This window comes from Merops nubicus, unplaced genomic scaffold (genome assembly GCF_000691845.1).
Source record: "Merops nubicus isolate BGI_N331 unplaced genomic scaffold, ASM69184v1 scaffold3677, whole genome shotgun sequence".
NCBI classification, from domain to species: domain Eukaryota; kingdom Metazoa; phylum Chordata; class Aves; order Coraciiformes; family Meropidae; genus Merops; species Merops nubicus.
In genome coordinates, this window is record NW_008622717.1 from 23,060 (window position 1) to 38,623 (window position 15,564).

At 47.5% G+C, this 15,564-nt stretch overlaps 1 protein-coding gene across 1 annotated transcript in view; it reads right to left on the bottom strand.

Moving 5' to 3' along the window:
• Window positions 1-3,543: 3,543 nt before the first annotated feature.
• The window catches only part of COL4A2 (collagen, type IV, alpha 2), a gene marked incomplete at its 5' end in the record, with an annotated part of 40,236 nt that continues 28,215 nt past the window's right edge, over window positions 3,544-15,564 (bottom strand). Inside the window, 13 exon segments of the mRNA XM_008944894.1 lie at window positions 3,544-3,798; window positions 6,034-6,320; window positions 6,589-6,780; window positions 7,515-7,631; window positions 8,222-8,368; window positions 9,048-9,146; window positions 9,268-9,429; window positions 11,055-11,171; window positions 12,161-12,286; window positions 12,493-12,564; window positions 13,798-13,905; window positions 14,818-14,925; window positions 15,526-15,564. The exon segment at window positions 15,526-15,564 is cut by the window's right edge and continues 10 nt beyond it. Of these exon segments, the coding sequence (XP_008943142.1) occupies window positions 3,544-3,798; window positions 6,034-6,320; window positions 6,589-6,780; window positions 7,515-7,631; window positions 8,222-8,368; window positions 9,048-9,146; window positions 9,268-9,429; window positions 11,055-11,171; window positions 12,161-12,286; window positions 12,493-12,564; window positions 13,798-13,905; window positions 14,818-14,925; window positions 15,526-15,564 (1,829 nt within the window).

Sequence of the window (15,564 nt, forward strand, 5' to 3'; positions counted from 1 at the left end):
CCTTGCAGTTCTAACGTTGGAAGATGGAACTTGGGATATTTCTTTATTCTTAAGGAAAAAAAAAAGAGAGAAAATCCAGGTATAATTTATATTTGTAGCTAATAAATCAATGACAACCTTTTTATGTCAGATATGACAGTGTCAAATTCAGAAGCTGAACTATTAAAATCAGTATGGATACATACTGTTTGTTTGGAGGTTTTATTGATGTGACTTCTCCCACTGTGGGCTTTCATGTGCTAACAGGCAGCACCCACACAACCCCCAGAGGTGCAGCTCACATATTCCTGCTTCTGCAGCTCTTTCATCTTCCTGTGGATGAGTCTAAAACTTGAAAAACTTCTTAAAACTAAAGGTTTTGTTGGTTCTTATGGTTTGTCATTGCCTTTCTGGGTCCCACCCAAATCAGAGTTGTTTGCTACACAGGGAGACAATTCCTTGATGAGAAAAGAAGTCAATTATTGCTCAGTCTGTTTTATACTTCTTTTTTTCCACAAGTATGTCTTTTTGAGCAATTTGCTGCAGAAGAGTAGCTTTATTTTCTGCTTTCAAGAGAGTGGGGAAGAATGTCTAAAGAGAAAAACCTCTGGATGTTTAATCAGAGAACCACCCCAAGGCTTCAAGTCTCATGATGGCCACAGAGGTCCAGTGGGTGCCTGTGGAGCAGGCAGGGCCACGGGGCCACCTCCTGCAGCTGAGTTACACCTTGCCCATGCTGTGGTAGAAGCACCACTGCCTGGGTTTGTGTCTCTGCTGGTGGGTCATGGGCACCAGTGCTGTTCCTCATTGCCCTATAATTAAAACTGTGCAGTCAAAAACCTTCCAGCTATTAAAATTCTACCTTGGGACTGGGAAGAGACAGAGAGGCCACCACCCCAGTCTGGTTTGTGAGCACAGTGATCTGCCAGCAGGTCTGTGAGAGGTTCAGCTGTGAGCTGAACCTGCAGGACATGCTGGGGTGAGGTCAGGATTTTGGGAGATGCTTGGGAAATTGTCCTGGTTTAGGGTCAGGGCTGCCCCCAGACCTGCAACAGATGCTGTCAGTTAACCCCCCCAGCCTCTCTTCTGGCAGCAGTCTAACACCTCCTGGCCCAGGGTCAGGATCACTGCTTGCCATTTGGCCATTTGATCATTTTCCAGCAGCCCAGTCATGCAGGGTGTAAAGGGACTTGGCTGAGCTGCTGGATAGACCCTGAGGAAAGAGCTGGAATCGACTGGTGTCACTGTGTTGATTTTACTGTGTCTGTGCTGCTGTGCTGCTGCACTAATTAACCTACAGAGGTGATTATCATCTCATTTACCTTCTCCAGGCTCAGCAGAGTGCTGTACTGCAGCGTGTGTTCCAACAGGCAACGTGCAGGGGTCAAGCAAAACCTTTGACTTGGTCACCCCCAGGCAAAACACTTGGATGTTTTTTTACAGCCTAAGCTGGAGCACTGGAACTCAGAGATGCACCCACAGCATCTCTGGGGAACACGTTCCAGTGCTCACCATCCTCACTGCAACAAATCTCCTCCTCCTCTCCAAGCCTGCTCTCAGTTTAAAACCCCTGCCCCTTGTCCTGTCAGTACAGGCCTGGATAAAAAGTTTCTCCTTCATCTTATAATCTCTCTCTATATTGAAAGGCTGCAAGAAGGTCTCCTTGGAGCCTCATCTTCTCCAGGTGGAACAACCCAGCTCTCTCAAGCACATCTTCAGAGGAGAGGAGGTAATTCTTCAGAGGAGAGGAGGTAATTCTTCAGAGGAGAGGAGGTAATTCTTCAGAGGAGAGGAGGTAAATCTTCACAGGAGAGGAGGTAAATCCTCAGCTAAGAGCCAGTTTGAGTCAGTCCCCTCCACGCTGGGACCTGGGCTAGCTCACCACCTGAAATCTGGTGGCTCCTCCAAGTCCTCCACGTGTTCCCAAGCTCCCTCCCCTTCTCCAGCAGCGATTCCCCAGGTTTTGGAGCACCCCAGCTGGGAATCCACACCTCCAGCACATGATGTGCAGGAAGCACACGGGTTTCCCTGGCACCTCCTGGGGGTTTCGTGGTTGGTTTGTCTTTTCCTGCCCCTTGCCTGCGTGTGCAGCTCGGGGCTGTGCCAGGGCTGCCCTCAGCAAACTCCTGAAGAGAGAACTGAGGCAGAGCAGCTGTCAGAGGCAGAACTATGTGCTAAAGTTCATGTGAACTGCAGTGTTTTAAATCCCAAGTGTTTTATTTAGCTAAAAAAAGTGATTAGCTTATTTGGGGGCTGCCTTTCAGAGGCACAGCACGGCCAGAGAGCTCATTTCAAGCCCAGGGATTTCTCTGTTTAAGGATGTATCTTAATTTTATGAAGAACTAATACAGGTCAGACAGTGTGCTAGCAAAGAAAATACATTTTATATATTATATTTTATATATATTGGGTTTTTTTCAGAGGTCACACTTATCATATTTGCTTAATTCTGCTTTCCTGAACACTATAGAGCTTTTATCTGCAGCATCACAATTTATTGGCTTAAATTGTTCTTCCTACCAACAGCTGAGATACTATTTCAGTCGTTCAGCTTAAGCAATTTTAGAAACATCACTTCTCCCTTGGATCTTTTTAAGTGCCAGGAAGTGAACGAGTGAATTCCTGGCTGAAGAGTTTGGGTTGCAGTGGACAGAGCTCTCTAGCTGTGCTTTTCTAACTCCTCAGGGGCACCCAGAGTCCCCTGAAGGGAGCAGCCTGGGTAGAAAAACCACCACTGACAAAATGGAAATCATCAGCAGAGAGAGGTGTAGAAAAACCAGGTTTTATTTCTGATACAGTGAGGATGGAATGTCCTTCCAAAAGCCAAGAAGCACCTGAAGCAGGAGTGAGGTGAACCGTTGAAAAAAATCAACTGTTGTTGCTCTAGAAGGCTCTTTGGTTTCAGTTTTAGGCATTCAGGTGTGTGATGAGACTGTGCAAAGAGTAAATTCTGTGGTCATGATTTCTGGGAGGCCTCTGGGCTTCTCTCCTCTTGCCAGTGGTTAAGTGCTAAAGCATGGTGAGGCTTCAAAAAAACCAATATAATGAAAATGACTGTTCTGGGTGTGTCTGAAATGAAATGCTAAGACCAAAGTGAGGCTTTTTTTTCAGCCCTTTGCAAAGGTTTTAGCACTTTGACCACCCTGTGTTAATTCAGGCAAGTGCAGCTGTTAGTGTTCATGACAAATAGAGTAAAACAGAAGAGAGAGATCTATATATATTCTCTTAAAGTAAATGGAGTGGTTATCTGACCAAAGTAATCATTTATTACTGAAGGGGTTTTTTTTTGGTGTTTCAAAGCTGTGAGTATTTGTATAATTGGGCAAAGGACTTAATGTTAGACTAGCAAAAAAATGTATATAAAGAGTAGAACCCAGCACTAGATTTGTGTTAAGACTTGTGTTACACTTCAATGTGCTTTGACAGACCCTTTAAAAAATTCATTTTTCATTCAGCTTTTTGAGGTAATAAGTTAAAAAAAAAGCACCAACATGATTTCTTCAAATAGGTTTCCCTGTGTCAGAACTTTGCCAAGCGAATTCCTTAGAGAGTGAAAGATTCCCCCTACAGGTTTTTCATGCAGACTTGGCATCTGCTGATGTGGCTTCGGATGAGTCCTGCCTTGAGTGTGTCAGCTGAGGGCTTGCTCTGGAAGGGCTGGTCGATGGTGGTGAGCCAGAAGCTGTATTTATTGGCAAAGTAGTGACAGGTTCCACGGGCACCGTTGCATTCGATGAAAGGAGTCGCCCTGAAATCTTCCAGGCAGCTCCCAGGAGAAACCAGGGACTGTCCTCCACCTTCATCCCCAGCAGCAGTGTGCTGAGAGAGAGAAAGGGGGTCAGGGTTAGTAGTCAGGGTCCTTACACAGGGGAGGACAGAGAAAACCCACTAGAATTGGTCCCAATTCTTAGCTCCAGAGCAGAAAGTTGGCTCCTCCTGCAGCTATATAAGGCTTGAGGGCTTGGCAAGGCTTTAGCTCATGTGTCAATGCTACTTTAAAACCTTCTCACCTCTTTTCTACAGGCAAGATTTTCACTGTTGGAAGTCCTAGAGCTGGAGAATCTTAGGTGGGAAGGGTCCCCTGAAGCTCACTTCAAGCAGGGCACACTCCACAGTTGTTTCCCTGGCTCCAGGGCACTCTGGAGTTGATGCCTCCAAGGATGGAGTTCCCACAGCCCCTCTGGGCAACTTGTTCCCCTGTTACCTTCACTGAGGAGAACTTTCCACCCAATATCTAACTCAAATTCCCCTAATTTTGCAGCCTGTCTTTGCATTGCACACGAGGAGCACTCTGCAAACGTCATGAGCTCCTGCAGAAATAACTGTTGCCCTCTGTGGCATATTCTCTGACAGCAAATTACACCAAAATCAGGGATTTTTACACCACTCAGCTGTCAACCAGGACACACCCCGTGGTCATGAGCTGAATGTGACTTTCCCTCTGTCAAAGGCATCACTAACAAACCAGCAATTTCCTCTCTGAGAGCTGTACAGCTGCAGTTTGAAGGGAAGCTGTTTAATTTTCTGTTAAAAACGGAAGGATTTAAAGTTGCTGAATAGTTTTGTGGCCGTAGGGAGGGATCCAGGCACAGCCCCTGTGTTTGCCTGTCTGTGTTTTAATAAGCCCCATGCTCCAGCAGTGCAAGCTGGGGCTGGCTGGTCAGCTGTGGACTCCAGGAGTGAACCCACAGCAGCCCTCTACAAGAACAAAATGGGTAAGAAACAGCCTCATCTAGCAATAACTTCGAGGCCTTTGCAGCTGGAGTAAATTGAACGTGGTGTTTAACCCCTGGATTAGGAGCAGACCTGCTTGGCAGCCTCAGGATGAGCCCTCTCATTCCTACACCTGGTGTACAAGCTCCAACTCTCTGCCTGCAATCTCTCTTCTTGTCCTGGCCGTGGCCTTTTTGTCCTTCCACAGTGTTTCTGCCACTCTGCCTCTGCAGGACACACGCCAAGGGAGTGTCCTTGCCACGTGAGATCCTCCTGACTCCTGTGGCTGGGCAGGAGGCCACGAGGACTCCCAGGATGTGCCTCACTCAGGGGAAGGAGGTGACCAATCTAAGCCAAGGAATGAAACCAAGATGTGCTGTGAGATAACCACAAGTGTGCTGCACTCCTGGAGATGCCCCAGAAGCCAGAACATGCACACCAAACCCTTCACTTGGGAAAGGGTGAACTCTCCCTGCTGCTGGCAAACGTGGTCCTGGCAAAAGCTCCTTGTGAAGGTGACAACTTTTCCTGGTAACACTGCTCAGTGTTTACACAGGGCTCTGCAAACATTTAATTCATCCCTGGAATCCTTGTGAAGGAACCATGAGATTGGTATCGGGTCTTTTTACAGAAGCAAAGGTCAAATATAAGGCTGGGCAAAAATTTGACCTCCCCTCTCAAAAAAATTTGTGGTTTTTTTTTTCCCTTCTTTTTTTCTGTAACTAAATATCAGATTTCTCTTTACCTTATTTTCTGGAATAAAAAAAAGAAGCTTTTGGCTTTCAGCAAACAAACAGTTTGTAGGTAAGTTTGACTGTTGCTTGCCAACACTAAAGCTTGATTTTAAAAGCAACAGGAGGCTGTCTCCCTTCCCAGACTAGCTGAAAGACTTTGTCTTCTAAATCTTCACACAAACATCAATGATTTTTACGTTTCCAAAAGAAGGGGGAGAAGTATTGTGTATTTTTTTCTCTCTAGATTAGCTTCTTAAAAGTGATGGACACAGGTAACTCCCCTCTTTAGCTGTGAAAATGCCCTGCAGGCTACTGCTGCACCTCACTGCAATGCCATTGTTAACCCAACTGTACGTGTTCTGCTCCAGAGCTCTATTTTTATACATAAAATAAGGACTCCAGGTGCTCCTCTGACAAGAAGCAATTTTCTCTGCAGCTCACAGAAACTCTCCTTCTCCTCCTCTGCTTCCTAGACACCAATTTCGGAGCCCCTCCTAGGACGACGCGCGGTTTTGGCGCCGCCGCCTCAAAACCAGAGCAGCCTTCCTAAGCCCCTAAAAACCTGAACTGAAAACCCCCAGTGCCACACGGAAGGGAGAAGAAATACCATGAGGAAGGAGTAGCCAATCCACAGGCTGCGCCAGCCCTCGGGGCAGTGAGGGATGGAGGCTTCCTGGCTGTGGACGGCGATGGCCACGGCGGGGGCCTCGCACACGGAGCAGCGGCTGATGTAGGGCTTGATGTCCTCCTCTGCCACGGGCATCATGGGCAGAGGGGCCGTGGTTGAGAGCCAGTAGGATTTATCATTTCGACTGGCATAGTAGCAGATGTCCCCCGGGTTACAGTAGAGGAATGGCATGGTGCTAAAACGAGCCAAGCAGGAGCCAGCCAGCCCTGGTAGGGGAAAAAAAAAGGAGGAGAAAAGGTGGCAACGGTTCTGAGAGAAGACAAGGCATTTTTTTCAGTGAAAACCCAAGGTCTAGAATGTCTCCCTGGCTCCACAGGACTCACAGGAGCTCTCTCTCTGTGCAGACAGAGTTTTCCTCCTCATTCCTAGCCCTGTTTGCTGCAGTCTCAGCTTCCTCCACGTTCCCTCTCCTCTTTTTCGGTCGCCGTTTTCAGCCAGAGGGACGGCACTGAGGCCAGAAAGACCTGCACCCACCTAGATCCTGGTTGTGTGCTTTCTCTTGTCCTTCAAAGTACAGCAGGCTGTATCCACTCCAGAGTTTGTTCATGCCCACGGGGCACATGGGCTCCTGGTCAGACTGGCTGTGCTTCACCAGCAGGTAGCCCATGCTCACGCTGCGACCCGGCATCCCTGGCAGCCCGGGGCTCCCGGGGCGGCCTGGCTGACCTGGGGAGAGATCACACAAGCTTAGCTGGGGCTCCCACAAAAGGGAGGAAATCCCAAGAGGAGGCGTCGTGCAGTTTAAGCTGAGTCACTGGCAGAAGAGCTGGAGCTCTGGGGTTACAGCAGTTGCTTCTCAAGCGCTGGGTCAGGCTCCCTGGTTTCCACTTCCAGAGCCAAGGGAAGTCACACGCAGAGTTCTGATGAGTTTGGGCAGAGTTTGTACAATATAGATGAGAATATGTTTCCTTTAAAAGGTTTTCTTCAGTCCATGATTAACCAATGGTTTTGGTTAAAACAGGGTTAAAACCAAAATCATGTTATGGTTAAAACCACATTCTGCAAATACCTTTTTTCTCTGTGTACTTAGCTCAGACAGAAATAATTCTGCTCTTTCAGTGAGGGTATTTCTTTTACAAAGATAGTCCCTTCTGTCACCTACCCAACCATTCACCTCCACAAATATAACAGCAAAACAGTGGGCTGAAATATTTCAGAGGGAACCTATAGAAAACCACACTCAGATCAAAACAAACTCACTCCTGAGTGGGCCTGACATCTAGACCCATCAAAACTTATCCTGAAAACACTGATTTGAGGTGACTCTGTTAAAAGTTAGCTGTCCCTTGTGAAGGAGCTGTGAGGACAGGAGCTTTCTCTCTCCTCCCCATGCAGTGATGGAACTACAGACCAATTTATGGCAGTGAAACAGAGAAGAGGGAAGAAGTGTTGTCTCTTACCTTCAAATCCCACGGGACCCTGGAAACCTGCTGCCCCTTGTTCACCTCTGGAGCCAGGAGGAGCTGGAATGCCACCCCTGCCTGGGACTCCTGGCTCTCCAGGGGAGCCTCTGAAACCTTGCACCAACAGGGATTAGAAGCACAGTGACTGGAGAGACACCAACAACATCCTACCCACGTGGGTAACGTGCTCTGCTTGCCTAATTTTGGTCCTATCTGCCCCATTTTCCACTTTACACTAAAGTGTAAAGTGTTTTTCCAGGCAAAGAGCTTGGGCTTCACTGGAAAAGGGGCTGGGATCAAGAGTACCTCAGCCCCATAACCCAAATTTTTCCCTCTGGCCACCACCACACAGCTCTGATGAGGCTGGTGGCAAGAGGTGCACTGCTCTGGGCCCACACCCCTCTGGTGCTGCACCCCCTGGGCTGGCAGCATGCCCACCAGAGGGGCACATGGCCACCAAGATGCTTAGTCTTGATTGACCCATATCTGATGTTGCCTTGGCTATGTGACTGTTGGTGGAGTTGTCTCCTGTTTTGCTTATGTTCTGAAGGCCAGGAGGAGGAGCAAAGCCAAGCCCTGGCTTTGGAAGATCAAAATTTGACTCTCCTTTACAGAATTTCAAGTAGAAGAGAGCCCAGGCAGTGCTCTGGTGGCCTCACCCTGCCCAGGGTGAACTGAGCATTCACTCTGAGCGTGACTCCTACCTGGATCTCCTGGTGGGCCCTGAGGTCCTGTATCTCCTGGGCTTCCTTGAGGGCCTATATTTCCACGAGGACCTGGTGAACCTTGCTCAGCAACCAGCCTTGGAGGAAGAGGGGGCAGCCCAGGAGAGCCTGGAGGGCCCTGAAAGCCTGTGATGAGAAGCAAGGTGAGATGGTTTGATTAAAATAAACCTGTATTTTCCTCAATGTGCTTTCAGCCACAGGTCCATTGTTGTTTCTTGGCTGCATATGTGAGGGACAGACTGTGGTCTGCAGCTCACTGCCTCTATTTTATTGGGAGTATGGGGATTGTCTTCTTCTGGCCAGCACACAAACAAGCAGATGGAAATAAATGAGGGAGCAGTAGCATCAGTCATGACACAGGAAGCTGGGAAGTTCCCCCTAAGTGGCCAACAGCTCTCTGAAGTGCAGCACCATCTTTTGGTGGGCTTCAGGAGACAAAAATACACAGTGGTATGGATGGAGGGAAGGATTTTAAGGATATTTCTAAATATCCAGTGTGCCTGCTCTGGAGGAGTAGTTTAGATCAGGAATTCTTCCTTCTTTTTCACCTCAAAAGTGGCTCTGGTTGTGAAGTTCTCATCCAAAATAAACTTATAAAGGCAAAGTGTGGACTACCAATGTTACAGCCAGGGGTTTGCCCACTGGAATTTGCCAGGGGGCACAGGGTGATGTGGGTTGGAGAGGACTCAGGGGGTCACCTAGCCCAGTCTCCTGCTCAAAGCAGGGCTAGTTAGGTCACCTCTGTGGAGCTGCAGAGTAGGCAGTTTAGAATTCTAGACTGATACATCCACGTGCACTTACTCACCAGTTACTCCTCTGTCCCCCTTGGGTCCAATAGGTCCCAAATCCCCTGGGATGCCAACTGTGCCCATGAAGCCAATGACACCTTGTTCACCCCTGGGACCTGTCATGCAGAAGGACAGGTCCATTATTGCTTTCCAGCACAGGCAAGGGAGTGCACAAGTCTTGTTCCTGAAGCTGCCACAGCTTAGGAGGTTCCCAAGGTCAGCTCTTCCCATCCTCACCTTTTGGTCCAGGGAACCCAGGAGCTCCAGGTCTCCCTGGTAATCCAGGATCACCTCTGCTTCCTTTTGGGCCAATCTCTCCACTCAAACCTATTTGTCCACTTTCTCCTTTGCTTCCTGGTGGAGCTGCAGCTCCAGGCTGCCCCTGTAGTCCTGGATAGCCTGTTGAGAACACAGAGAGCTTGTAACCTGTTTGTACTTAAGACCCGGGCACAGGAATAAAAAAAACAGCACTAATTGTATCCCATTAGGTTTTATTTCCTTAATTTAAGGAAATAAAATAGGCTTCTTCAGCACTCCTTAAGACCTGGGCACAGGAGAAAAAAAAAGAAACCAGTACTATCTAATTTACTATCTAATTGTATCCCATTAGGTTTTATTTCCTTAATTTAAGGAAATAAAATAGGCTTCTTCAGCACTCCTGCTCTCAGTCTGGCACACCCTGCTGCTGCAGTGGCAGAGGAACCAGAGCAGGAAGCTCCCAGAGAGCAGAGTGTCCTCTCATGCAAGGTTCCAGCAGCAGTGGGGTGCCTTCCAGGAGCTGTTCCTTTCCCAGCCCCACTTCACGACGTGCCTCCCTGCTTCATCCCCAAAATCTCCACGTTACTGGAGAGAAATGAGAGAGCAGGGAGTGCCTGACTGAGGGCCAGGTGGTCAGTAAGCCAAGGACTCACTGTTCCCTCTATCTTAGAGCTTCAGCTGAACATCTGCACACCCACAGCTCCTGCAGGCTGGCGTGGGAGTTATGGGAACAGCTGCTGTTCCCAGAGTTACATATTGCCTGAAGCCAAACCTCTCAGGGTTCTCCTTGGTTACCTCTGCTGCCTAAAGAGGATATTTGGACCTTGTTTCCCTGGAGAGAGGGATTTATTCACTCAGGTATTGAGCAGGGCATCTCTGGTGCTGCCTGCTGGCTGGCACGTGGAGAGGAAAGCAAGCTGCACGTGGCAGAGTCTGGGTGAGCCATGCCTGGCTCACTGTTCTGGCCAGGAGCTGCTGGTCCTCTTCCCACTTCCCTGACTGCTTCTATTTTTACTTTTTAATCCCATGTCTGCCTAGCTGGGATCACTACACAGAGTTAGAAGCCAGCTCACTTTCCCTTGCCACTGGGAAACGTGGGCACGTGGGTGGTTTTCAGCTGGTTTGCCTGGTTTTTGCTAAGTTGACATTAAAATTCCCACATGGAGATGAGAGGGAGACACCTGCAACTTCTGCTGCAAGCTCTTTTCAGTGGCACTACAGCCTGAAATGATTGTGCAGCTCAATAAGCATCAGGTGTAAATGTAGAGACCCATGGGGGGGATCTGATTTGTGAGAGAGGCAGGCTCCCAGCATGGACTTTCAGAGAGAAGAGCCAATGCTTCCCCATATAGCTCAGTCTGCATGGTAAATTTCTTGGTAAATGGTTAAGAAAATATTCTCTAGACTTATGAGTCTGCCACAGCCCTCAGATTTGAAAGCAGTAAATCAGAATAATGCTTCTGAAAGGTGTTCAGGAGGATTCTGGATTATTAAATCTGTTATCTGCACAAAAATCAAACCTTTGCAGCAGAACAGCCTGGAGGAACTGCCTTTGGCTTTGGCCCCTATCATCACCTGCACCATTTAGTTCTGCCCAACAATTATTCATGCACTTTAGTGTTTAAGAGGAATATTTTACTGAATCAAGACAGAAATAACAACAAGTGCTGTTGCCAACCCAGCACTTCATCTGCTGTTGTTGTCTGAGGGCACTCACTTGTATTTAATGTTTTATTGTTGTCTGAGGGGATCAAGGCCTGAATTACCTGGCACTCCATCCAGACCTGGGGAGCCTTTATCACCAGGATATCCTGATATATTTGAAATCCCAGGAGGCCCTGGAAATCCATCCTGGCTAGGAATGCCAAAAGGTCCTTGAACTCCTGAAAGGAAAAGGAGAAATCATCAGGTACTGCAAGGAAAATGCATGATTGCAATTCTAAGGTGCTTTATACTTAGTGAAAGTATAAAGAATGGGATTTTCAAAATAAAAAACCACCCTCAGTTCCCACTGAGCTTTGTTCTGTTTTTTTCAGGTGATGTTGTGGAGGTTTTTCTTAGGAGAAGCACATACTAGTTCTGTGCCAAAGCTCTCTGGATAGCTCATGACATCTCACTGTTTGGAATGCTAATAATCTTCTGTCTGCCAGGGAAAATATTATTGCAAGATAGGAAATAATACTTAAAATATCCCAGGTATATGGAAGCAGACAGGAAAGCAGCTTAGTTCTCCTGTGTGCTGCAGAATCAGGGGCCACAGATACTCAGGGTTTTCCTGGGGTCAGTTAAAACTAAAAGTTTGAATCCAAGAAGTTCTCTATAGATGAAAAGTGTTAAATGACCCCAAATCTGGCCCACCAATGACAGAGCATTCTTCTAAGTTGCCACAAACCCCTAGGAGCAGCCTGCTGAGAGGTGGGTTTGAGTTGGAAGGTTGCACCCCTGCCTTGCAGGAGGGGTGATGGTGCAAGTGAAGCCCTGTGCATGGGAACAGAGACCAGGAGGGGGGGGATCTGTGGGACAATCACACATGGATGGACAGAGGGAGGCTTTCAGGAGAAACACTGATGGCTTTGCAACAAAAAAGAAAGAAAGCAAGAGAAGCCATAGCCTCTGGTTCATTAAGGCTATTTTGGGAGCTGACAGCTGAGAGCAGCCTCTGGGATTTGCTCAGTGCTGAGCTCAGGGATGCTCCAAGAGCTGCTGCCATGGGGCAGGACCCAGGCTGAGCAAGGGCTGGTGTGCTGCAGCACAGCTCCCAGCAGTGACCTTGCCCCCAGCAGGAGCTCTGTACAGCTGCCTGCACTGTGCTGCAGCCTGGGACATCATCTGTAACGTGCCACGAGTGGCTCCCACTCTCTGGAACACAAACCTGGAACACCTCTGTCCCCCTTCTGGCCTGGAGGCCCTCGGCTGCCTTCCACCCTGCTGGGCTCTCCTGGTTCTCCTCTGTCCCCCACAGCACCTGGCAGACCTGCAGAGCCGTAGCCATCTGGACCTGTGGTGGAGATGGTCAGAAATGAAGAGGAAAGCTGAACTCTTTCTGCCTGTAACACCAGAGCAACACCCTACAGATGATGTATAGAGCATGTGGCTTGACTAGAGACATGATTCTGTAACAGCCCCTTGAGATCATGGCTCTTCATGGGGAAAACTGGGAGCCAGCAGGAGGTTGTGCCCAGGGGCAGGCAGGACCTCACCCACCTGGAGATCCTGGTAAGCCCTTGGTGCCAGGTAAGCCATGCAGTCCACTGATCCCTCTTAGGCCAGGCAAGCCTGTTTTAGGATGACATCCATCATTAGCAGCACAGTTTCTGGGAGTCTGTGCATGTTGTTAGACAAAGAAGCTCAAATGTTGAATAAATACTATTCTGAGTTGAAATCTTCTGTGTTATCTACAGATTAATTCATTACAATAACACTACACCGTGGGTTTGTGGTTGGAAAACTTTGTTACAATCCAATAAACTCACTCTAAGACTAATTTATAGTTTTAAGTATCTCTGATCTGTCTTGTAGCATTCCATTAGTTGCAGTCTTGCTGCCACAATTTGGTTAATAACCACAGAGTTTTCCAAAAATCCTCAAACCAACACAATCATCACATAACTGTAGGTTCTAAATGGGATTATAATGAAGCTCTCTTCAGGAGAAATTCCCTCTGTGCCATTTTAAAAGAACCAACAAAACATCTGAGAGCTGCTGCTGCTGCAGTTAAAATTCCTCCCATCTCTTTTGACCAGCATGGTGTTGAAGCCAGACAGGTATCTGCCATCAATGGCCAGAGCTCTGGAGGACAGTTCAACCTTCAGAACATTAAATTCTGTCCCTCTTCACTGTCTATAATTCAGCCTTCATAACTGTATCCCCTTAGATCTGATGCTGGTTCAGAGAGATGAATTTTTACTAGAAATAGGGTGATTTCTGGCTGTACTGTAGAAAAACAATCTGCTTCCTAACTCCATTAAAGAATTAGGTGGCAACCAGAGAGATGCTGCATCCTGTGAGACAAACTGCTTCACTTTCAGCTGCCACCTGTGTTTTCAGAGCAGAATTCTGTCTGAATCATAAGTAATTTATCCTGAAAACCAGACATTGGAGCATTTTGCAGCTTTTGGTGATGATGTAGGACGAGTAAACTTTGCTATCTATTGTTATATCTTAATATTTGAATCAATCTCTACTCTGGCTTTATTTTAAATAGCTTTTTTTTCAGCTGTCATGACAAATGAAAACATTTCTTGACAAATACACTCCTGTTTGATGGGAGTCATCAGCAGTTGAAGGGACCTCAGTAGACACCAGTCCTTCAGAAACCATAAATCAGGAGGCAGCCACGTGGGTCTTTGTTAACTCACCTGGACTTTATGGGGGATAAATGTTTATGAGAGGGAACTCTGGCACTCTGAGCTGCAGGAAGCCCCTTTTCTTCTTCTTCTTCTTCACCCCAAAGCAAAGACAGCAAGTGCTCACATGGGAATGACTGAACAGAAGGGGGTGCATCAATACCTGCTTGTCCTGGTAAGCCTGGCCAGCCAGGAGTTCCCTTTTCACCTTGAAATCCAGGTGTCCCAGGGCTTCCCTGCTGCCCTGGAGGGCCAACCAGTCCTGGCAGACCTGCACGACAAGGGTGGATCATTGCTCATGAGGGCCCTCAAACCCAACAATGTGCTACCCTCATTCTCCCAGGGAGCAAAATTAGGGCTGTCCACTCCTGAAGTCCCTGTGTGACACTGCAGCACTCATCCCAGAGGGAGGAAAACTTCAGAGGGCACAGGCAGGAGAGGCAAAGTGTAACAGAACAATTCATTACCAGCTCCCAAGTCTCTGACAAGCCCAGAAACACAGTTTAGAAGATTTAAAATAAGAACTATTGCAAGTTGCAGTCAGCAATTTTCTTTGTGTGCACCTTCTGCTGCCTCTGTTTTGCTGGACAAGGACTGTTTCCTGCTGCGGCACCTGCTGAAAGTGCTTCAGTCTTGTCTGGCATCTCTAATGAGGTGAGAAATGTGGAGCAACTGTTTTGGAAGAGGATTTTCATGATCCTCCTTGCAACACAACTCACATTCTTAAGCCCCAAGTTCAGGAGTCAGTCAGAGCTGAGCCTGACTCTGGTTCCCCAGAGCTCTTCTACAGTTTGCCAACGAGCCTGTTGGCTCCAAAGGCTCCTCAGTAACTGGGTCCTGGGGGATACTTCATCTATGGCAGAAAAAAGCACCCAAAACCCCACCTGCTTGTGGCATTGAGACAGCACTAGGAAACCTGAGCATGCCAGTGAAATGATGCTTTGATTGGACCCATGATCACTATAAAAAAAGACAAAATTGGTATGAAGCAGAGTTATGCTTTTGGCATTTCATCTTGGTGAGTTCTACCAGGAGGTCCACATCCTTTTCACTGCTCTTTACCAGCTTACAGGATGATCAATGTATTAAAAGACTTCATGACTTTCTTTGGAAGGAAAAATGATTTTTTTCCTTCTCTTTTCCAACAGTTTTATTCTTTGGGGCATCAAAAAGAATGTTTTACCTTTCTGTCCCACAGAGCCAGGGACACCCTGTGTGCCCTTGAGGCCTTCAATGCCAGGTAACCCGGGTTCACCTCCTTCACCTTTTGGTCCTGCACTTCCTCTTATGCCTGGAAAACCACAAAACCAGCACATTCTTTTAATAATCTCTCTATGACCCTAAGCCAACATGAATAATGTGAATTTGGCCACTGAATGGTCTTGCTACATAAAGGCATTCTTCTAGTCAAGGTGCTTGCATAATCTGGGAGAAGCAAGCTGGCCAAACCATCATTAAATTTGTTTTTAAAAGTCCTCCCCAAATTGTGTGGAATTAGACACAGACATTCAAGTGTGCGCTCCATCCAAAATGGAGCCTGATATTGCTCCTTTTGTCATCAGTGGCAAAAAAATGACATAGAAAAGTTGGCTGAGCTCCATCCAAAATGGAGCCTGTATTGCTCCTTTTGTCATCAATGGCAAAAAAATGACATAGAAAAGTTGGCTGGAGTTGGATGTGATTGAGGTTTACTGCTGGAACTGGATTTCCAGTTAAGAGCCACCACAGCACATCCTCATTTCAGTAGAGAAAAGATGAATTCTGATGAACAGAAAAGAGCTCTACAGAGTTCACCAGCCCCCCCAAAGCCCATGGTAAGCTCCCCCTCCCTTCCTCTGTGGGCTTTAGGGTGTGAGAAGTCATGCAGGCAGAGCACCAGTGGCATGAATACCTGTCAAGCCTGGCACACCAACTTCTCCTTTCAGGCCTG